The sequence below is a fragment of the Kryptolebias marmoratus genome, linkage group LG16 (genome assembly GCF_001649575.2).
Source record: "Kryptolebias marmoratus isolate JLee-2015 linkage group LG16, ASM164957v2, whole genome shotgun sequence".
Lineage (NCBI taxonomy): Eukaryota > Metazoa > Chordata > Actinopteri > Cyprinodontiformes > Rivulidae > Kryptolebias > Kryptolebias marmoratus.
Window position 1 is genome coordinate 13,596,381 of NC_051445.1, and position 23,800 is coordinate 13,620,180.

A 23,800-nucleotide genomic window follows, 5' to 3' on the forward strand; every position below is an offset into this window, starting at 1 on the left:
TCATGTGAACATTTTAGCCCTTCTGTCTATTTATGCTAAGGGTTTTAGGGCATATATTTTGAGTTTTTCATGCAAATTTTCTTTTATATTTATTTGGTTCAATCTTGGTCAAAAGTTGGCTAAAACGCGTTACTGTGAACTCCAGTTCATGACTTATTCTTACACATTTGTTACACTGCAGCTTCTGACGATATCCCTCTGCCTCCCAAATCACCTCTCATGCATACAACATGTGTGTGAATGAGGCAAATTAAATCTTTGGAGTGTATGATTGAGATTACAAATAATTATGAATTTGATATATGTACCATTTTACTGCAGTTAAGTGAAAATATCAGCTGTAGAACTTCACCGCGGGTGAATTGTCGCTAACTTTATTATCATTTAAAGACAGTCATTGCAAAGTCACGTAGAAGAAACTAAATCTGCTGAATATTTTTCTCATATGTGTCCTTAAATTAAAAAAAGGACTGCTAGCAAAATTTGCGACCGGTTGTCAACTACCACGTGTGTTTGTTTACTTACAGAAACAGCCAAAGTGACTGAAATTAGGTCACCTTTTAACGTTTGGCCAGCACAGCCACAGAAAGGTGTCTGTGTCTCTGTGCTGTCTTCGTCCATGGGCTCCTCGCCATTTAACGGTCTTTATAAACTTATATGTTTTTGCTGGAACGGTCATCAAGATGGCCGTATTTCCTAACAGCCTTGGCCAGCTTCTCCTTAGTGGAGCAGTTGACTCCAGCATTGTTTAAAAAAACGAAACAAAACAAGTCTACATGAAAGTTCTGACCAATCACACCAGGGACGTAGTTTTGTCCCACAGAGACGTTGATGAGAGCAGAATTTCTTCACTTCTTGCGGAGTATGAATCAAGGTTAGAGAGAGAGAGATAAATAGAGTTAGAGAACCTCTGATAACTTGGCGTCAATTTGACCCGAAGGCCACGGGAAGGGTTAAAGCCGGCAGATTCGTCGGAGTGCTGTGTTTACATTGAGCGTGGACCCGCATTTCGCAACTGCGTTCAACAAACCTGGAAAACGACCGGACTGAACCCCTTTCAAACTACACCACTCGACGTAGTTCAGGGTAGCTTTTCTTTTTAATTTGACTTAATTTTTCACAAAGAGCCCCTTTAATTCTGTATTGCTGACCGACAAACCAACCAGGTTATGAAGTTATTTTTGTCTTCTTCTCTCTGTCATATCGTGTCAATGCTCCCCAACAGCCTCGTCATCGTTGTTGTTGTTTACTAGTTGTCGGTTCCTGAACGCAGGGAGGCTTCCCGTGTTGACCCGCTCGACTCTCTCCGGTGTTGGCGCCAGCTGTGGGATTGTTTTGTTTTTTTTCTCGTCATGTGATCCCGCAGACGGGCAGCGACGCTCCGGGGGCTCCGCTGGGATCTCGTTCACAAAAAAAAAAAACAAAAAACATGCGAACGACTCCGAGCGCCTGCTTCATGAGTGACCTCCCGGCACTTTTGTTTCCCCATCCGTCCCTGGAACGCCGTGCCCCGGTACCTCTGAGCACATGCTAGCAGCTGGATTTGGACCGACGTTGCCCCGTGCCGGAGCTGAGGTGCAGCAGCAGCAGCTCCGGAGCAGCCGAGCCGACGGTCGTTTCCGACACCTCCGTATGGATCTGACGTCTGCGTGCGCTTGATGTTTCACAAGGGGACGAGTGCCGGCTTTTTTAGAGGATGGGGGAACCCTGCGACCTTAAACACGTCGTAAAGTGAGTACCGAGTGAACCACGCCGAGTTTGGGGGTGGTGGAGGAGGTTTTCTTTAGCTCTGGCGAAATCGCACCAGCACAACAAAACACCAGCAGCTAGCTTGCGAGCTAAGCTAAGCTAAGCCGGGTGGGCAGATTCCAATAAAATGTATCCCGAAATAGAAAGCTCTATCCCTCGTGTTTTAGAAAAATAAAAGCAGAACGAGCTGTCGCAACTGGAGGAAAAAAAATATATATACACAGTGACGTAACGCTGTTGTTTTCTGTCAAACATCGACAAAACATAACGTGAAACACTCGCGTTAGCACACACGGGGCTGCTAGCGGTGCTAACGCTAGCTCCTGGTGTTGGAGGGAGTTCGTTCGGCTGGTTTCTCTTTGCGAATGCGATTCATTTGACATGTCACCCGGCAAGAAACTGCGACTTGAACCCCTCGCTTGTCGCGTTAGCGCTCACGGGAATGTCGGTCGGAGCATTTGTGACATTATTGTGAACGCAGCAGAAATGCTAACATTTCTGGGGAAAATATGGCCTCCGGGAGGTTCACCGTGCTAGCCGCACTCGAGCTAGCCGAGCTGATCCTGGATATCTCCACTTTTTAAAGCTTGGGTCACGAGTGGACGGCTTAGTTTTGAAACTCAGTCATCTGCGTGCTCTGCGTTTTGTTCAGATACAGTGTAGGACGGCCTGTGAGGGAAATCTGGACACAAGGAATCTGTTTGCAACTCATTTAATGTCCGTTTTCCACAGTGGGCGCATTCATCCTTTTAAAGGCCATGTTTTGGCTGGATCCACCCCCTCTCTCTCTCTGTCTCACACACACACACACACACCATGCTGCCATTAGTACCCTAGTTGTTGTTTAAAATGGTCACTGTTGAAGTGGTCATTCACGTAAAATAAAAGAAGCCATTTTTGCACAAAGCATGTTGTTCCTCTGTAAGTCATCAGCTCGCCCTTTTGACGTTTCTCGTCTTGCCTTGCATCCATGTTTCCATTCTGTTTTGTTTTTTTTGACAATTAAGCTTCCCATCAAGCGTGACCTCTTGTCTGTCTGCTCAGACAGCAGCATTATTAAAGCACAACAGCCCACCAAACTGGGGGGGGAGAGATAGAGAAATGTCTGTTTTGAAGCTGATAACCACACGTACGTATTGTTACAGGGCAGGAACAGATAGCTGAGAAATTTAGGAAGACGTGCCAGCATTTGACCACGAGACAGTGTGTGTGTGTGGACTGTAGAAACACTGCCAGCACAATTAAACAGGTACTCCGGAAAAAAGATATTTTGGGGGGCATATTTTCATCCCGAAACCTTACACGTATCTAGCATTGAGGAAAAAACATGGCTTAGAATAATAAAAGCATCATGCTAATAAAAGAGCTTGGATAAATTAAGGCAAAAATATATATATATATTCTTCAGTTTATCAAACTGTTAAATAACTAAAGAAAGACAAGTAGGTGCAAATGTTTCTACAAATTGTTAACAGGATGTAAAGGATAAAAAACTGCACGGAGCGGTCTCGAATCAACTCATAAGACTTATAATAAATTAAACATCGAGTTACCAGGAGCTCATTATCCTCTCGAGCCACAATGTTTCCAAACTGGAGGCTGTCTGGTGTGTTACGGGGTACAGGGTTTGAAGGTACAAAGGCGTAGTCAAGGTAAAAAGACGACGCATCACCAACACCGAATAGGATTCTGAAATTGAAGCTTCAGAAGTGACCTGAAGATGATTTGTTTTTGCAAAGGTTTCACGAACAGATTAAGAGGACAAGACCGTCAAGGAGAAACAAAAGCGCCGCTGCACAGCAGGAATGGCACTAGACGTTTTGTTAAAATCTCTTTTTCTTACACAGAAATAACTACACAGTTTCAGCTTTGCTTCTAAGTATTCCTTTTACATTTATATACTTGCAGTGTATGATCACAGGTCTAGTTGAGTCCTAAAGGTGCCTGGATAAACCAACCTGCTTGCGGACTCGCCCGTTTTTTTTCGCAGCATGCGCACAAGTTGCAAAAGGAAATCAGGAGGGGTCCGACCAGCCAAAACAGCACGAAAGTCTCGCGTGCAATGGGCGTTGTGATGCACAAAGCCGTTCTTGAGCTCTAATTATTATTTCTCCATATGAACAGATTAACTGATGCATTTTAGCACCTTTTGTCAAATGTTACAGAGGTTTAAAAAGTGCAGTCTTCCCGAGAGTAGCTTCAAAGGAGCAGTTCAGATTTTCTGGAGCAGTCGGGGTGCGAACTCGGCGTGACGTTGAGAAGTTCTCAGCGAGGTCAAGTTAACTCCAGAAGAGGACCTGCGCAGGAACGGCCATCAAAAACAACGAAAAGCTCAAAAGATTCATAGTGGTTGGAGAGACTGCTCTGTTTTGAACCTTAAGTGTTCCAATCAGCCGTTAAATCTGAGTCGTTTTTGAAGGTGGAAAATTGTCATTATTGGGAACACTCCTCCGGATAGCTGTTAGCTTGACCCGCCCTCGAGAACTTCTCCCCGGTTCTCCAAACCAGTATCGCTCCGATTGCCGTCTAACTCATAAACACGCCACAGAAGAGCCACTTTGAAAACGTCTGAACTATCCCCTTTTAGGCTGTTGTGGGTTAAAGAGACGAGGTTCATTGCAAACCTATTTTTCTTTTTGTCAGGTGTGGCATCACTTTGGAGGGCTCATTTCTCTGATTTGGATTATTCTTGGCCAGGAGCCGCTTCAGGCCCACTAATCCTTGACGAGTTTCTCAATGGACGCTCTGCTGAAGTCAGAGATCAGGAATTAGACAGCACTGGCATAAACAAGGAGTTCGTACTGTATCATAGCTACAGTGTGTGCGCTTTATTTTTTTCCTGGCACAGTTTACTGTTAAGATGTTTTCATCTCAAAGTCTTCACCAAATCCGAGACTTATTTGATCTTTTCTGGCCTTTTTCTGTTATAGTATCTCACCTTTACTTAGCTTCTATATGCTTTCCATTGTAGGTAGTACCCTGTATCAGGTACTTGCTTTAGTATTACCTTGGCTGAGAGTCCAAATGAGCTGATTTGACACCGATCAGCGACGTTAAATCTCTGCACGCAGCCTTTGTTCTGCAAGAAGAAAGTAGTTTGCAAAGCCGTGCCCAGTACCCTTGAGCCGTGGAACATGTTTTATAAAGAAAAATGTCTGGTTATCCCAGTCTGAATCAAAAAACCTGTTGAGTAAGAGAAGAGTGTCAAAGGTGAGCACTGTAGCACCAAGTTGTTCTGCTTTACAGACATAAAACACCTCTGTCCTCTACATGGACTAGGGGTTGAACGACTACATATTTTTAAGGTCGACTACATCATGATAATAGTCGAGTCGATGTCGACTAGTCGCGGTGACGTCATAGTGACGTAAGCGCAAAAACTCTTCACAACTACTTGGAGGCTTTATTAGCTATTTTCACGGCAAATATTGACCCCTAGCTAGGTTCGAAAAACTGTAGCAAATCTCTAAATCCTTCTCCGTGGACAGCAGCTAGTGGTCTCATGTCTTTGACAATGAAATTCACAAGCAAATTTGTGATTTGCTGCCGCCGGTGTCCTGTCACAGCTGGGCGTTTCATGAATGAAGTTACTGACAACTGACTGGATCGAGCCGGTTGTTCAGGAGCTAGCATTAGCGGATGCCTTTTCAAATGACTGTGCATCGCGGTCGTACTTTTGTTGTACTTCAGCACAGCTTTGCAGATTTTGCATGTTACGGTAGTTAAACCAGAAGAGTCATCTTTAGTGAAATATTTCCACACTGTTGACGAATTTCTACCTGTTTGACAAGATGCAGGCTTGTCCTCGATCTGTTTTGAAGACGCCATTTTGTAGCCAGTGTTCTGTCAGATCTGCTGTCAGACTGTCATACACTTCTGACAGCTGATCTGATGACACTTCTAAGCACGAAGTGTCATTCTTAGCACGAACTCACGGCTATATATATGTCAGACAAGTATACACTGTCATTACCAACTACAGGCTTTTATTTAATCAGCAGCTGTCATTACCACAGATCTTTATTTAATCAGCAACATAACATCATAATGTATTAGTTAGATCGTCGTGACAAAGACACTCGCGAGCCGGCTAAGTGACATCCTTAGCGGGAAGGGGGCGAGTTTTAGACGGCTCGTATTTTGTAGTTGACTGCAGCTGCAACTCCATCTCCTTTTAAAAACACTGTAAAACCACAAATATGCATCCATCTACATATCATTTAAACTAATGTATTAACTTATTTTTCTTGTGTCTTGTGACGTATACTGTGCTGTCAGATCAGCACAGGCTGTCACCACCGGCAATCACATGACTGCGACTAGTCGACATGAAATGTAAAAACTCGCGAGACGTCCTAGAGTCGACTAGTCGACTAATTGGTTCAACCCCTAACATGGACACTGTCTTAATTATTATTTTTTTAATTTTTGCATGAAGACTTGCTGACACATCCTCACGTTCTTTAGGTATTTATCTGAAGCTGTTAATGGAGGGTAGGTTGTTTGGCGCGAGGGTCAGTGTGCGGTTACTTGAAGTTTCAAAAGAAAAGAAAAGCCAAGCAAGGACATATAATTAAATCACCTTCCACTTGATCAAATCCCCTCGTGATTTTTATATTAAAAGACAGCTTTTTAAAGAGGTAGCTGCGAAGAGACAAAAGGAAAAAAGCACGACTATTACTTGAAACAATAATCTAATGTAATAAAAGAGGATTAGGTTAATGCTACAGTAGGTCCAGACTGGTGATAACTTGATTAGGAGCTTCTTGTTCTGGCTCTTTTAATATGACACAAACGTCCCCGCAGAGATGTCTAATTTCAAAGGTCAGAAGAAGGAAAAACGGAGAAATGAAATCCCCAGGGAAGAAATGACCTAATTATTGCCCAGCATTCACAACCCTGAGTGAGAAAAAACACATTTGAACAAAAAGCAACATATCCATTTTATATTTGGACTACTTTTGTTTGTTTTTCTAATAACTGGTCAATTACCAAACGGTCCCAGATAAATACATGTAATATATATCATTCAAAGTACAAACGGGCTTCAAATTTAGCATTTTGATATGAAAATTGGAGCTTTAAATTTACACTCAATGAACCTCAAGTGACCTAAAGTAGTTAAACAGTTGACTCACAAGCTGTTTTGTCTGTGAGTTACTCTTTTGTTTCGTATGTTTTTCTTTAGTCTTCAATAGTTAACAAGGAAAAACGATGGCTTTGAGTTAAAGTTTTGTCTTTGGAAGCCGTTTCTATTAATGTGTAACGAAGGGGCGTTTTAGTGAAGTAAGACAGAACATTAACCTATCCCAAAAGCAAAAAAATAGCATGGAGGGAATCAGCGAAAGTCTTCTTTTTATGACGTTTACAGGTTCTGTAGTTAGTTCTTCGCCAGCAAAGTGACTAAATGTTTACATTTAATCTTCTTATGTTGTGGTTGCATTTTGACCTGGTGGATTCGGGGAGCTGCGGATTAAAAGGTTGCGTGTTCTGCGAGGTCAAAGCAATGTTTCCGTTTAGGCGCTTTAGATCAAATTTTCTGTCTGCATCTCAATTGCGATTTGATCGCTTTGCCTAAAAGCTGCGGTCTGACAAACAGCTAAAATTCTGAAGCATTTCTGAACTTAAAGTTTTACAATCTGAGCAGATGACGTCTTTAATTATCTGTAAAGCCAGGAAATAAAAGCCAAATATCCAAATAATTCACCCAAAACAAGCTGAAAATGGTTTAAACTCTGGTTAAATGGCGATGTAGCAAAGTCCTGTGATTGAGAGAGTCTTTGAAAACAAATCATGACACCAACGCGGTCAGGTTTCTGTTTTCTTTCGCAGCTGTTTCAGCACATCATTATTCTCCGTGGAGCTTCACTCACTGAAAAGTTGAGCATTTTTAATGATGAAGGCAACATTTTATAAGCTGGTTCAAAGACAAACATCTTAGAATGCAGTGTGATTACCAAAATACATCACCTTACATTTAGTGAGCATATTACAGTGGCACTGCTGTGGTTTTCTGATATAGTACCCTTCCAGGCTCAATTACAGAGTGATCTGACTGGTTTTAAAGTTGCCTGACTTGTTTGAGATCAGCAGGATGTACAGCAATAGATCCAGAACGGTATGCGTGCATTCAAATACGCCGCTGATGCTTCCCCAGCAGGTGAATTTCTGTTGTCTCTAAAAATAAGTACGGCATATGATATTTCAGCGTATTAGTCATCTGCTTGGTATGTTTTTCGATCCCAAATATTGGATTCTAAATCACACCTATGCATTTAAAAAAAAAAAGGAAAAATCCCTACTGTCTGTCTCTGTTATCATATGGATTTCATTTAAACCTTTGAGTGCCTTAACATTATCCTCTGTTTTGACATCTTGCTCTGATAAAAAGCTAAAACACCTGTCTGAAAGTTTCGTGGGGTGAAGTAGTCAAGACCTTCCTGAGCATTTCTGGTTTTGTAAAACAAGTAAAAGCTAATAATTGATCTTTTTCTGGAGCTGGATCTACCCCTCTCTTCTTTTGGATGCTGTCACCCAGTGTCCTGTTCTTTAGCGTAGGAGTTTTAATGAAGTCGTGCGTATCATGTCACATTTGTACATCAGAAGATCCGACACCCTTACTTGTTAATAGTAACTTACTTCGACTGTATGTGCACAAAAAAAAAAAAAACGGAGCTTAAGGCTCCAACAAAAACTGTCGTGTGGGTCTGCTCGGCTAGAATCTACTCTAGTTTTGTTGCATGCCATCCATCTTGTTACATGTCACTTTTTACTTTCAAGTTGGAAAAATGTTTATCGTATTTATATGTTGTGACATGAACTTTGTAAACTGATTTCTGCCTTTTCTCTTTCGTGTTTCATTGATTTTCTCAAATATATGCAGACAGGAAGGGAGTGATGCTTCGGTAAGTTCATTTGACGAAGTCAGTGCTTTTGAATATCTTTTTTTATTTTATGAGCACTTTAGAAGCTTTTGCTTTGATGGTGGCATTTTTAAATAATGGTAAATAACGTGCTTTATTTGTGGTGGGGGTGTTCTCTTCTGTTGTAGGTGAAAGTGGAGGGCCTGTCCAAGTCAGCTCTAATAAAAAGTTTATCGCCGAGAGTCATATTATCCAACCATCTCTTACCAAAAGGGACCAAGATGAGAGTCAACCTAGAAGATCAGGGTCGTCAGAAAGTGTCCTTCACCTTCTCACAGACAAAGAAGCCTCTTCAGAGTTCCTTCTTCATTTCTGCCGGTCCTGATGCGGCTGTCGCCGAGCCTCTGTCCGCCTTGTCACAGTCAACGTCGGACAAAGGGGGGAAGGGTTCGAGCAGCAAAACAGAGCAAAACTCTGCGCCAGCATCTGCCCCGGAGACACTTTCTCAATCGTCCTATTCAACTAGACTCAAAACGAACTTAGCCAAGATGCATTTTAAGAAGCAGATTCTTAGTGTGTCCGTGTGTGAAGAGAAGCCAACGCCTGTTACATCGGAGGAGCTTCACGCCTCTGAATCGACGGTTTCGCCGAAGTCACCAGCTAAGAACGACGTTGAGTTCCCATTGCCCCAGCCTCAGAATGTCACCAGCGTCTGCCCCTCTGAAAATGTTCACCCTCAAGCCTCTGAGACAAGTGAAGACCACAGCCTAAAGAAGTCCCCGGTTCCCCCTGGAAAAGATGGCGACAGCTCCAGCAGTAATGATCAAGATAGTAGCGTATTCAAAAGGAAAACCAGGTCGCAGTCGGACAGTGCTCCGCCCTGCTCCGAATCCGAGGGAGATTTAGCCCACGCGTCTTCCAGCCGCAAATCAGACGATTCAAAAAACAAAACGAACTCTGACAGCAGAAGCAAAGATGTGAAAAGGTCTACCTCGAATTCACACGTTGGCGAGAGAGAAAGAAGTTCCTCCAAGCGTTCAGAGAATCACGAAAGGTCTTCTAGTTACTCCAAATCCGAGCGCGACTCCAGGAACGCGTCCTTGCACTCGTCTCGATCCGACTGGGATCGCAGGAGGTCCAAGTCAAGGTCGAGGTCCAGATCTCGAGGGTCTCGAACGAGTTCGTCTCACTCCAGATCGGAGAGGTCCAGATGTGACAGAGGCTCCCGCTCTGAGAGATCGTACTATCACGAGTCCGATCGACGATCGCACAGGAGCTCCCCGCGCAGAGAGAGGCGGCGTTCTCGTTCTCGCACCGACAGAACGCGGTATAGTTCCGACTCTGAAGATGACCACAGGAAATCGAGGACGAGAGCAGGCGCCTCCAGCAGGTCGTCCAACTACTCCAGCTCCAATAAGGCCTCACAATCATCTTCCTACTCAAAATCAGAGAAATCTTCTAAAAGTGGAGAGTCTCCTCACTCCTCTGAGTATGATAAGAGAACTTCAAAGTCTGAAAGGACATCAAAACGTTTATCAGACTCCGATTCCCAACACAAGCGCTCTCCAGATCTGGACTCTAGTTATCGTAAATCTAGCGGTCATCACAAGTCGGAGACCAACACCAAATCGTCTTCTTCCAGTGTGCACACCCAGTCTCAAACACACGACAGGCACCAAAAAAGCAACTCCAGTGACTCTGAGGCAGATAACAAGTCAAAAACCGTCGGCTCCTCCGAGAAATGTAAAGACTCTCAAGAGAAATCTAGAAGGCCAGACTCAAAAGAGAGAACCCCGTCGAAATCTTCTGTGAAATCCCCGAGACACGACAGACAATCAATCGACATGTTTCACAGCCCTGACAAAGCGCCGACAAGTGCCGCCAGCACGGAGTCTGGTTGTCAGAGCGACAGAGAAAAGTCCGATTCCCAGCAAGGCGGAAATGAACCCAGCGATCAGGATGGTAAGGAGCCAGTAACACCCGCTGACAAGAGTTTGCTAGAGTCTTTATCCGAGGCAGGGCAGGAAACAAAATCAGGACTTGAAATAGAAAATAGAAATACCTCAGCTACAACCTCAGGTGAGATCCTGAAATGTGCAAGGGTCACGCTTGAAGATTTAAACAATGTGAACGGTAGTTGTTTCTCAATTAGTCAACCACGTGTGAACTTGAGTGCAGCTGCTACAGATTCGGGCGAAAGCATCGAAAGTTTGATTTGCCAGGAGGAAAAGAGCGCTTCAGACTGTCCAGCTGCGCCAGAATCCTCTCTGGACACATTAGACGCACCCGTCACACCTGATGTCCAGCAAAACACTAAACCAGAGAACGTTGAGCCACAAACTGCTTTGAGTGTTGAGAAGCAATCGGACACGAGCGTGTCACCTACATCGGATTCGGCGTGTCTCCAAACTGAAAGTCAGCCGACGAAAGGACAGCAAAATAAAGACGACGTTAGAAAGGGTGGCTGCGCCACCAGGAAGTCTCGGTGGGACATCGTTGGGCAAGACGCGGGTGAAAGTGACAGTTCAAACAAAGCTGCTTGTTTGGAAAGTAAGCCCACGGTGAAAAAAGTGATACCCGTTAAAAAAATAGACATTTTTAAAGACAGCAGCCAACAGGAGCCTAACGGTAACAACAATATGCAGCCGGGAGATTCCACACATTCCAAACCAATAAACCAGACACAGATGTCTGAGCAGGACGTCTGCTCGGACAGCGTTCCCGTGACCTGTAGGAACGACGACCAAAGTGAGCCTTGGCAAGCCAGCACCAGCACTGACCACTGTGACTTAATACCCCCTGCTCCTCAACAACCGAACACAGACGAGCCTTCGCACATGAACGACACACCGTCACCGATCACCCCAGCTGCAGATGCACAACACCAGAGTGGCGATGCGGATGAAAACCACTCCAGGGAGAACATATCCAGGAGCAAGCCGAGTAAGAGACCAGCGGTCACCCAGGACGCGTTAGCAATACCCAGTGACGACAGCGACAACTCGGCGTACGATTCGGATTGTGACAAGGCTATAAAACAGTTTCACTCTGTGGTGGTGATACCAAAGCATTCTTCCCTGGCGAAAGAAGCGGTGGACAAGGACGCTTCTCCACACACTCCTGTGATCACTTCCCACCTGGCCGGGGCAACAGGTGAAGTCCCAAACCAGGTTAGCTCACAGCAAACACAAGCCACAACGAGGACAAGTCTGAGTGAATCGCCCAACAGCAGTGTTTTGTGTCAGTCCCAGAGCAATATGATCGATAGCACCAGTCACTCGGAGGGTTCCAGCGCCGGCGGCGGCCAGCCACACACCGGTGCCACACACACTGCCCACTCACTCGATAATTCCAAACAGTGCAACCAAAGGCTCAAACAACATGACGTATGTAGCCAAGGCAACCAGATGAACTTGCATTACCAGCACGGCGATTTCTCCAAATCTGACAGTGTCCGTGACAAGAACGGTCCCGGCCTGGGCTGGGACTTTTCCCAACCGGAACAACCCACCAGCACGTGCCAGCAGCCCGACAGCAGCCACGGGCTGCAGTTAACAAACACTAAACCACCAGGAGCCGTTTGCAAGGAGCAGGAGCACAGGCTGAGCATCGCTTCCTCCACATACCAATCCCCGAACACGCAAAGTGACTCAATACTCTACCTCCACCCACACGATCAGGACCCTTCTAGTGAAATCCATCCCGATTCCCTCACCAATGACCACGACGACTACAGCGAGGAGAAGTCGTCGGCAAACCTTAGTAAATCCGCCGCTGAATGCGGCGCGCTCAACACTCCGGGGTCGTCCAGCTTCGTGCAGGGCCACGAAATAAGCAGCAACAGCAGGGGCCCTGCCGCGCCCGACCCCCCCCGGGAAAGCGGCTCGCGACCCCACAGAGGCAGAGGTCCGCCCAAGAAACGGCGACCAGAAATCGAGTCGGACTCCGACAACGAGGCAGAAGCTGGACCCTCGAGCAAAAAGGAGCGCCAGGGAGACGCCGCCGTGGCCAAGGAGGCCAAGGAGGCCTCGGGGAAGGCTGATGCGCGCAGGCCGCTGCTCACCCTGCAGGACTTCCAAGACGCCAGCAGGTGGAAAGAGTTTTCCAGGACGAAAAAGATGCCCCCTTACTTTGACTTGATCGAGGAGAACCTCTACCTGACCGAGAGGTAAAGTGTCGTCCAGCCAGCTCCATTGTATAACCTCATCGCTTCCCTTCTGAAAGTCTTTCTTCAAACGTTGTCCGCAGGAAGAAAAGCAAATCCCATCGAGACATCAAGAGGATGCAGTGCGAGTGCCCGGTTCTCTCGCGGGAAGAGCGCGCCAAAGGAGTGTTGGCATGCGGGGAGGACTGTCTGAATCGCCTGCTGATGATCGAGTGGTGAGTTCTTATCGTTTCTGAAGCCGTCGGGCAGAACGGAAGAATTCAACTCTGAAAAGTTAATTTTCTGCTAACATATTGTAAACCTGAAACTCCCTAGTCAGAAAAGGTTTCTTAGATAGGAAAGGACAACATAGATCTGTACCCCGATGTGCTGCTTTATCTGCATTTTGACATTCTTGTTAAAAAATGTATGCAGTTAATGTTTTCCGCTGCTTTTCTCTGTGCATTCTGCCTCCGAGGAGATAGAATTGATTTAATGGAAAATGTACCTATTTATTAAAGGATTTTAGGTTATTTATTGTCAGGGGTTTTAAACCTGGACCACCTGGAGAACAGACGTTATTCTCATGTTATTTACATGTTGAATGACATTAAAGATTCTGTTCTTTTCTTCTCTTTTGGATATTACCTTTTCCAGATTTTAGACCTGATTGTAAGATGAGATTCTAACGTGTAATCACGTCACTTTTCTCTCGTTTTTTAGCTCTTCACGGTGCTTGAACGGAGCGTACTGCTCCAACCGCCGCTTCCAGATGAAACAGCACGCAGATTTTGAGGTTATCCTCACAGAAGACAAGGGCTGGGGGCTGATCGCAGCGAAAGAATTGCCTCCGTAAGCCCATTTTTAAGTTTCACACTCTAATGTCCTTTTTACTGTTTTTTTTTGTTCGTTTGCACTCAGTGGGTGAAAGGATTAATTATGCCAGGGCTAAGATCTGTATTGGAAATTATATCAGAATAAAACGTCATTAGCAATGGGCCAAAAAAACCAAATGTAATAAAATTCAATTTTTGTGCTGCACTTTATAGTTTACTGTTGTTTTGTGATCATATTCATTATTTATTTTTTTACACCCATAGAAACACGTTTGTCCTGGAGTACTGTGGAGAGGTGTTGGACCACAAGGAGTTCAAAACGAGGGTCAAAGAGTACGCCCGCAACAAGAACATCCACTACTATTTTATGTCTCTGAAGAACAATGAGGTGTGTAGGAGTTTGTTGAAACTAATGACCAGTAATTCACCATGTTTTGATCACTTTGCTGAAGAGAATGCTTTGAAATGCTTCGGTGTGTTTCTGCAGATCATTGATGCAACGCTGAAGGGAAACTGCTCTCGGTTCATGAACCACAGCTGCGAGCCCAACTGTGAGACCCAAAAGGTACAGGTGGAAAAGAAGCTTTCAGTATTTTTTTTGTTGTTGCGGTCTTTCCCAGACGCTCACTTACCTGATGGTACCTTTTAATTCTGTTTCAGTGGACTGTTAATGGCCAGCTTCGAGTTGGGTTCTTCACCACCAAAACTGTCACCGCAGGAACAGAACTGACGTTTGACTACCAGTTCCAGAGATATGGGTACAGTTTTTCCCTCAGCTGCTTGTCTCGTCCGTTTGTTTTGTTGCATTTGTGTGCATGATCATGACATCAACAGGTACCCTACCACTAAAAACGGTGATTATCATTTTTTAAATTAATGATTCAGCTGTCTTTTTTTTTGTTTATTTTTTCCTACAGGAAAGAGGCACAGAAATGCTTCTGTGGGGCACCCAGCTGCAGAGGCTTCCTTGGTGGGGAGAACAGAGTTAGTGTTCGAGCAGCTGGCGGGAAGATGAAGAAAGATCGCAGCCGAAAGAGCGCCCTGACCACGGTCAGTTTGATCCACCGCATGTGGGCGGCCTTACTGGGCCTCTGCCAGAGCTTTAACGATTTGGTTCGATATGATGGGCTCCATGCCAGGATAGAAGTTTGAAGTAAAGTTGAACGTGGCCTCGCACTGTTCCTTCACAGGTGGACGAGGAGCTGGAGGCGTTACTGGAGAACGGAGAGGGCCTGTACGACGAGAAGCAGGTGGTGTCCCTCTGCAGGCTGATGGTCCGAGTGGAGACTATGGAGCAGAAACTCCTCTGTCTCAAGCTCATACAGGTGTGGCCTGAGGACTCAATGCCTGTTTGTATCCGTCGCTGTCCTCCTTTCTTTGCTCACATGTCGTTTTGTCGCACAGGACACCCAGAATCCATCGTGCCTGAAGCAGTTCTTAGACCACCACGGGCTGTCTTTGTTATGGATCTTCATGGTGGAGCTGTCTGAAGCTAAAGGCAACAGTGCCAACAACATCAAACTGCAGTTAGAGGTGAGATGTGTTTAAAAAAACCTCTTTACTTTTAACTAAATGGTAAATATTAAATCATAAAGCTTCTGTGGCGCACGGTAAGATCCCGATTCTTCTTGCAGATTATGAAGACCCTAGCTGTGCTCCCCATCTCCACAAAGAACATGCTGGAGGAGAGCAAAGTCCTGACTCTTATTCAGCGGTGGGCTCAGACCAAACTTCTCGCCCAGCAGGCCGAGATGGACGGCTACTCCAGCGAGAACACCTCCCGAGCCCAGACGCCGCTCAACACTCCCGATGGCTCCTCCGCCAAACTGGCTCCGGAGCTGGACGGCGACGCCTCCAAGCCGGCCGTGTATCGCCGCCTCAAAATCATTAGCGAAAACAGCCTGGACAGCGCTCTTTCCGATGCGAGCAAGGCATCTGACGGGAAGGAGGAAGAGGAGGAGGAGGATGACGAGGAGGAGGAGGATGAAAAGTCGCATGCCGACTCTTCCGACGGAAAGCCGCTGAAGGAGGAGCATTCGGACGAAGCTGCCAACGCGGCGAAGGAGTCCGTGGAGGAGTCTGTGAAAGAAACAGTCCCAGAGAAGCAGGAGAAGATGGAGACGGGTTCAAGCGCTCAACAGCAACCTGTAAGCGTGGACACCGAGGACAAAAACGAGTTCAACGTAGAAAAGAAGGAAACTGAGATGAAAGAAGACGTGGGAGAGGGTCAGACAGATGAAGCTGAAGGGGCGAAAATAACCTCCGAAGAACAGGAGAGCGTTGAAAAGGAGGACGGCCGAACGGTGCCAGACAAAAACAGTTTGGAGGGCGGCTCGTCCGCTAACCAAAACAGCGAGTCAGAAAGTCAGTCCAGTCAAACGAGTGGCGCCAATGTCCCCAACGAGCAGCCCTCAGCGACGGCAGAAACACATGAAGAGGCGCCCGAGGCTGAGAAACAGCCTCCCAGCACCGAGTCTCAGCTCAGCGAATCAGCCCCGAGCTCAGAGACGCCAGAGGTCACCGTCTCCTCGGAGGTCGCAGCGATGCAGGTCGAGCCGTCGGTGATGGGGACTCCCTCTCAGGAAGAAGAGGAAGGCGTCTCGGATGTGGAAAGCGAGAGGAGCCAGGAGCCCCAGCTCAGCGTTTTGGACATAAGTGGGATGGCTGCCAGGCTTCTGGAAAGCTGGAAGGACCTGAAGGTGAGCTCAGAGTCGCCTTTAAGGCTGAATCCTGTAGATGATGTGTGTGTATAAACCAAAATATTATCATGTTTGTGAGTGATCAGTCTGAAAGAGTTTTAAATTCTAAAATCAAAGTTGAATTTGTCTTTTTTAGGAGGTGTACAGGATACCGAAAAAGATCCAGGTAGAAAAAGAGGCAAGAGGTAAGATCTGTTCAAAGCTTCCTTTTTGGCTGAGGATAATTTTTTGTGTGTGTGTTTTTGATTTTAACCCGTTAAATATCCCATCAGATCGCAGCCGCGATCGAGACCCAGCTTTGACGCCGCGCAACACATCTGGCAGCCGAGAGCGCGAGAAGGAGCGCGACAGAGACCGAGACCGAGACTACGACCGGGACTGGGACAGGGAGCGGGACCGCGATCGGGTCTCGGAACGAACCCCCCGCAGCTCCGAGCGACGGAGGAGACGCTCCCCGTCGCCGCCATCCATATCCTACGAGAGGAGCAGTCGACGCTCCGATGAAAGGCAGGAACGCTTCAGATTCCTGACGAGTGTTAGGACTTTTATCCTTCAGCTTACTATTCGTTTGTTTTTCTTTTGCTACCTTTAGCTTTTAGCTAGCATTTTGCTACTTTTAGCTTCCAGCTACCATATTGCTATTGTTTTTTTAGCTAGTGCTCTGCTTCTTTTCAGCAAATGTCAGCACAGTCAATCAGGTCTTAACATTAGAGCTGTCTTTTCACAGAAAGTGCAGTTTCTCCAGCCATCATGTAGAAGTTTGACACTCAGCTGTGGTTCCTCTGTTTCACAGGTTTGACCCTTCAAACAGCAAGACGCAGAGAGGAGGTGGGGGTAAGGAGCGCAACAAGCTGTCCACAGAGGAGCGCAGAAAGCTGTTTGAACAGGAAGTTGCTCAACGGGAAGCCCAGAAGCAACAACAGCTTCAGCAGCAGCAGCTCCAAACCATGGCTTATGACCCCGCTCTCTACGCCTCCAGCCCCGGCTTCATCACCTACCCTCCTGGGTACCCCATACAGACCTTCGTGGATCCCTCCAACCCCAACGCGGGCAAAGTCCTCCTTCCCACCCCTCCTGTCGAGCCGGCTCTCGGCTATGAACAGACCTCTCCTCAGCGCCTCGTCTCAGACCTGAGCCTGCCCTCTCCATCTTCCACATCCCAGATCACGCCGGTTACGAGTCTGTCCCAGCACATCGCCACCGCCAACCTCCCCGCCGCCAACCCACAGCAGTTTGTGCAGCCGGCCGTAGCGACGCAGGAGGCGGGAGTGGCCGTCCTCTCTGTCCCGGCCCAGTCGGCCCCTCAGGTGCAGGGCCAGCAGAGCTACGCCACGCTCTGGGACCCCACCACCCAGCAGACGGTGACTGTGCAGACGCAGCCGGCGCAGCAGTACGCCACGGCTCCAGGGCAGGCTCAGACACAGACAGCCATCTATTACCAGGGCCAGCCGTGTCAGACCATCTACAGCATCCCTGCTGCCTATCCGCAGACCAACACTCCCGTCATACAGGTAGGCTTCTCTGGATCAACAGTTTGTTTTTGTCAATATTATAAATTCTTTCTGATTCCAAAATGTTTAACTGGGTGATATTTACATAGAATACGGAAACCTGGAAGTATTTAAGCTGACTTTGGCAAAACTAGTAATCAAATGGATGTTTTTGTTTAATCAACATTTAGCATTTAATATACAAAAATAGGGCTGCACAATATATCGCAATTTTATTGGCATTGCAAAGTCAGTGTGGGTTTATTGCAAATGTTATCTCAATCACACGATTTACTCTAATCCTGCAGCCCTGGAAGGCAGGATTGAATATAGTCCCGGAGACAAAAGGCTCCCTCATAATCCATAAGATGTCAAAAAGTCGGTTCGCGGTCACGTGGTCACAAGGCGTTCGTTTTCTCACACACCTTTCATCGTCAACGAGACACTCGGATCAGAGCTCCCAGGAAGCTCCTCCCTCCTCCTGCAGCCATAAAACGGGTTTCTTCCCGCCGGCTTCTCCGCTCTCCTGTCCTCGTACAGATTTATGCTTCCCTCACCGCGACCAGACGAGTTTATTAAACCGACTGAAGTTTTGCTGGAGCAGTCGTGTTTTCTAACAGCCTCCAGCTGCTTCTCAGAGGAGCAGCAGAAGCAAAATGACTCCATTAAAGCTCACCAGCTTTTCAGCATAAACAACTTCTGACCAATCAGACGGAACCCCAGTTAGAAACTGTTCTTGTGTCGCGACCACAAGACCGAGAGCCGACTTTGTGACTTCTCCTGGAGGATGCAGAGGCCTTAAAGCGACGTTATTCAACTAAACAAAGCAGTCACTGAGTTCTGTTGCTTGTGTGTTTGTGCACGCAGTGTTTTCTGAAGTTTGACAGGATTGACCTGACCAAGTTGTGCTCTGTGTTTGAAGGCCTACACGGAGCCCGCTGCCAGCTACCTGCATGGGCAGCCGGTGTACCCTGGTCATCAGCAGGGCGTGGTGGTGCAGCAGGGGGGCACGGTCACCACCATTGTCACATCCCAAACCGTTCAGCAGGTACCTAACCCAATCCAATCCACTCGTCTGCACTGGTTTCCATTTACTTCACATGAGCTCAACTTGCTGGAGTCGTCTTTAAATGATCTCTCTGGTGCTTTTTGGATCTAGTAGCACAAAAGGATCATTTAGGCAGGCACACAAGGGTCGGGTTATTTTGTCAGCCGTACAACAGATCATGTTATTGAATACTTAACAACATCCTTTGTGGTTAAAGCAACAACAAAAGCTGCAACACAGTCCTTGTTTGTGTCCTGTGTGAGCAGGACAGACGAGTTACTGCTTTAAGTTGTGTTCATCAGGCTCCACTTTTAAAACTCTTATTTCTAAGCAGCTTTATGTCTCCGTTTTGTCACAAGGGTGCAGCATTTGTCTGAACGCGATGCATCTTCAGGACTTTCTCCAGTTAAACAGGAAGCGTCGAATGGGTCCCAGATGTCTCCTGTATTTGTTAGTCTTTGACTTATTTAAATAAAGAGAAGCAGTCCTTCAGATTCTGCTGTTGTTGCTACACAACACAGATAAAAAGGCAAACAGAGTCACACCAGGAACTGAAATAAAACAAATACTGAGGATAGTCAGGGTTTGGAAAGTTTCTGTCACATCTCCTTGTAGTCCTGATAACAATTATTAAGATAATCTGGGTTTCGCGTGTCAAACCTAAGGAATAAATCCCATCAGCTTGCAGGGTTGTTGTGTCGTATCTGACCGTATTAGAAAGAGAAGCTGCAGACATCTCGCGCTGAAACTTCTCCTTAATGCTCCTCTTCTCACCAGGAAATGATTGTACCCAACAATGTGATCGACCTCCCTCCTCCTTCCCCCCCCAAACCCAAAACCATCATCCTACCTCCCAACTGGAAAGTGGCCCGGGACCCTGAAGGCAAGATCTACTACTACCATGTCGTCACAAGGTGTGTGTTGCGCTTTTGTGTCCTTAGAAGGTCCCTGTGTGTGTGTGTTACAATCCGGATATCATTTCTGCTTCAGGCAAACTCAGTGGGACCCACCCACCTGGGAAGGAAGCGGCGACGGCACGAGTGTGGACCACGAGTCCGAAATGGACCTGGGAACGCCCACCTACGACGAGAACCCTTCCAAGGTTGCTTTGTGGCGTTGCTTACACTTTGCTGACTTGTGCAGAAATGCACGTTGTGCTGTTGTGTTAGGAGAGGAGAGGAGAGGAGAGATAAACTTCCCGTTACCGCGACGACGACTCCTCTTTTCCCCACTTGGTTCCCAGAACGTTTGAGCTGAAATGCAGAGCGTGATTACAGTGTTTGTTCCCCGCGGTAATTGAAGATGCAGCACCAATAATTACTTTCAGCTGTCTCTGAAGAAGCGGGGAAAATTCCTCTGCTCTACATCGGGCGAGCGTTAGAAACTCACTGATGAATAAGACTCACAAAATGGCTTCATGGAGACAGACGGTTTAAATGGCGCCCACTCAGTTCAGCTGCCTGCAGGCCGGTAGGGGAGGTCCTGCTGAGCTTATCTCCTCTCCTGCTGCCTCGTTTGTTTCTGTGGCTGTAGTGGAAACCATCTGGAAGGACCAGCTTTCATTTGGGTGGCGGTCTTTTGTTTTATAGTTTTAGTTTCCACATTGACCCCTCGTCCTTCTGTCTCGTTTGAAGGAATATAAGGAAAACCAGTTTGAACAAGAGGAGATGTTTCAGGACATCATGAAGGGTTTTTTTCTTCAGAGGAAACTCACGTTTGTTTGGTGCTGCTCTGCACATCTGATCTGCTGGAGGAAACAACTGAGTCCTGAGGGACTGCTGAAGAAGCTGAAAAGAGCAGAACATTAGCTAAAAGTTAAAACGAGCACTAGCTAAATGGACCAAAACATTAGCTAAAAGCCTAAGGTACAGAACATTAGCTAAAAGCTTAAAGGTGCAGAACATTAGCTAAAAGCCTAAAGAAGCAGAACAGCTAAAAGCTAAAAAGAGCAGAACATGAGCTAAAAGTCTAAAGAAGCAGAACATTAGCTAAAAGCCTAAAGAAGCAGAACATTAGCTAAAAGCTAAAAAGAGCAAAACATTAGCTAAAAGCCTAAGGAGCAGAACATTAGATAAAAGCTAAAAGGAGCAGAACAGCAGCTGTACCGGTTGTAAATCTCTCTCTGAATGACCTCAGTTTGGAGACAGTGAGCTGAGTGCTGAACGGGTCGATGATCTGATGTTGGAAACGTTTCTGAAGCTGAAGGTAAATGAGTCGCTGCCAAGCTGTCGCTTCCTGAGTTGTTTAAAGATGGCAGCACAGCCACTTTGGTCCGATCAGAATAAACCTCTGTTCCTCCCAGCTGAGGTCGTTCAAAGAGTTACCTACAACAGGTAAGATATTAACTGTCTGCAGAGCCCTGCCTTATTTGACGTGTTCCATATTTCTAAAACATTCGCCGTTGTTTAGGTTTCCTGTTATTTTCATGTTGTTTTGTTTTTGTTAAGCTGCTGCCTGTTGTTGTTGTTGGACATGGCGTCCTGACAGGATATCTCTGCTTTGTGTGGAGTAGCTGCGAGCAGCTGCTGCTTGAAGGCCGCCACCCGGACCTCCGTAGCTGCTGTTGTACAGCTAGTCGCTGTGTTTGACCGAGCTGAGCGCAGGAGTAGTTTCATTGTCCCCCCTCCCTCTCTTGTGTTTTCAGTTCTCCACAAAGACGGCCGAAGCAGACACTTCCAGCGAACTGGCCAAGAAAAGTAAAGAGACGTTTAGGAAGGAGGTGAGAACAGGAGTATTATCCAGAAGATCGTCGTTGTTTTGTTAACTAAATTAATTCTTGCCTTCTTATTGTGTGTTCCTTAGATGTCCCAGTTCATAGTGCAATGTCTGAATCCTTATCGGAAGCCAGACTGCAAATCTGGACGCATCAGCAACACGGAGGATTTTAAACACCTGGCCAGGAAGGTGAGAGAAAACGAGCGCTCGTACGCGTTTTAGCTGTGTGATTTTTTAAAATTTTTTTTGTTGTGTTTTTTCGCTCATTGTCTCTGCTCTGCGCCGCAGCTCACTCACGGGGTCATGAACAAGGAGCTGAAAGCCTGCAAGAACCCCGAGGACCTGGAGTGCAATGAGAACGTGAAGCACAAGACCAAGGAGTACATCAAGAAGTACATGCAGAGGTTCGGCTCCGTGTACCGGCCCAAGGAGGACACGGAGGTGTACTGAGCCGCTCAGCGCTCGCCTTTCCATTCGCTCCTTCATCTCTGCTCCGGCCAGCCTGAACCGTGAAGTAGTTTTTGTGTTTGTTTATATTTATGTCCCAAGAATTGCACTGCTGCCCTGAGAATCTCCCCAGGCCTCGCGGATCGCACAGGAGGCCCGGGACTCTACGCTAAGGCGCAGTGTTGGCGAAGGATGACACTGTGGGGTGCTACAGAGACAGATACGATCACAGACTGTCTCGTTTTTATCCTCCATTGTTTGTTTGTGTGTTTGGCTCTTAAAAGTTCCTGAGACGATCACCTTTATTCCAGGTTTTAAACTCTTTATTGCCCTGAATGAAGATTATTAAACATGAATCAGTTTTTTTTTTATTCTTTTTTTGGTCAAATTTGTTAAATGTTTTTTTTTGCTCACTGTTTCAAAAGGATCAATGACAGAACAGTCCAGTTCCCGGGTTCGTTTCAGCCCCCCCCCCCCTACTGATTAAATATCTGGTGCTGTTGTTCACTGGGCTGCAGGAGGTCCAAGCTTCCACTCTCCAAATTTGCATTTTTTTTTTTTTTCTTTTGCCACCATGAGACTCTGGAGCGCCTGTTGTACGAATGCATGAGGGTGTGCTGAGGTCATTTCTCACGTCTCCTCCTTGTAGCGCGTCCTCACCGGGATGAACTTTTTACTGACAATAAAGCGAGGGATCAGCTAGGGGACAGGCTAGTTGGAAATTGGGGGGTTAGAGGGGGTTTTATCCATTTAATATTTAAAAAGCAGGGTTTAAAATCACTGATGTGCTGTTTAGCTGTTCTTTTTTTTGTTCTCTCTAATCTTTAACCCCTCTTCCCCGACTTCTTTGCGCCGCCAGTAATGATGCTAAAAATGAAGGTTGTAGCATTGCAGTTTTAACAATTTGCTTCTTGATCTTTTTTTTTTCTGTTTTTACCACAGTTAGTTCTCATCTTAGACGCCCTCGGGTCGGTCAGCCTTTTTCTTCTCGAACCATCAGTTTTCACAGTGAAGTTCTTTTAGCATTAGCCCGTCAGATTTGTTATTTTTATTTTTTTTTCTCCTCGGCCCGTTACGATGCATTAAAAAAAGTTCCAACGTGTGTATATTGCTTTATATGTGAATATGATGATTAATAGTTTAAATACTTTGTAAAAGGACTCGCCATTTCCTGATTTGAAGTGTAAATAATGTGTAAAAGAAAAAAGAAGCAGCTGTTTGCAGGATAAAGGCTGAGGTGCCCTCCTCACCAGCTCAGTTCCCACATCAGCCCTCCAACTCTCAGCCCGGTTGTCTGACGCCACCGCCCAGGGAGACGCGCGCCTTTTTCTCTGTCAGTCGTCGGTGTTTTTTTATTATTATTTTTCTATGTACAGAGTAAGTTCCACCCTATTCTACTGTAAGTATTGTGTAAGCACATTGTCATACCGAGTGTACAAACATTTTAAAAAGATAATAAAACTCTTTTTTGTAAAAAAAAAAAATCTACGTCAGGTTTCTGTGCGGCGCGGAGAGGGGGGTCGGTTCGCCTGAGCGACCCGTCCGGTCGTCCGGCCTGCGACGCACGTGGCGCGAACGGCACTCCGAGCCAGATGTTCGGCAAACCCAAAGTGATCTACTGCCTTCATTAGAGAGTGGAGAGAGGCTCCTCTGTATCCCCCCCTCCGTTTGTTTCCAGTGCAGGCGCACATTCCTCCAGCCCCATGCCTGTGCGCTCCAGACCGCAGTAAAACGGTCCCTTCTGGAGAGAGTGACGGCATGCAACGCCGCCTCGGGGGTAGACGCCTGCTCCTGCTTAGGAGTGAGGGC

The 23,800-nt window shown here is 46.4% G+C and overlaps 1 protein-coding gene across 2 annotated transcripts; it reads left to right on the forward strand.

Moving 5' to 3' along the window:
* The first annotated feature begins 1,272 nt into the window (after positions 1–1,272).
* On the forward strand, positions 1,273–23,475 carry setd2 (SET domain containing 2, histone lysine methyltransferase). Of its 2 annotated transcripts, XM_017426540.3 has the most exons (21): positions 1,273–1,731; positions 8,633–8,654; positions 8,801–12,780; positions 12,861–12,992; positions 13,480–13,608; positions 13,857–13,980; positions 14,080–14,157; positions 14,253–14,350; positions 14,510–14,642; positions 14,783–14,917; positions 14,997–15,125; positions 15,227–16,291; positions 16,428–16,476; positions 16,564–16,798; positions 17,085–17,802; positions 18,704–18,829; positions 19,607–19,743; positions 19,820–19,931; positions 21,474–21,548; positions 21,632–21,733; positions 21,833–23,475. In XM_017426540.3, the coding sequence occupies exons 1-21, from the start codon at positions 1,697–1,699 to the stop codon at positions 21,992–21,994; spliced, it is 7,776 nt and encodes a 2,591-aa protein (XP_017282029.1). In that variant the 5' UTR covers positions 1,273–1,696; the 3' UTR covers positions 21,995–23,475. The 2 variants fall into 2 exon arrangements, with proteins under 2 accessions (XP_017282029.1, XP_017282030.1); XM_017426541.3 differs by lacking the exon at positions 8,633–8,654.
* Positions 23,476–23,800: the final 325 nt, after the last annotated feature.

Bases quoted from the DNA above. Each gene is read 5' to 3' on its own strand.
- setd2 (XM_017426540.3), top strand. From the start codon at position 1,697: ATGGGGGAACCCTGCGACCTTAAACACGTCGTAAA. The intron at 1,732-8,632 runs GTGAGTACCGAG...AAATATATGCAG, and splicing joins GACCTTAAACACGTCGTAAA to ACAGGAAGGGAGTGATGCTT. The intron at 13,609-13,856 runs GTAAGCCCATTT...TTACACCCATAG, and splicing joins GCAGCGAAAGAATTGCCTCC to AAACACGTTTGTCCTGGAGT.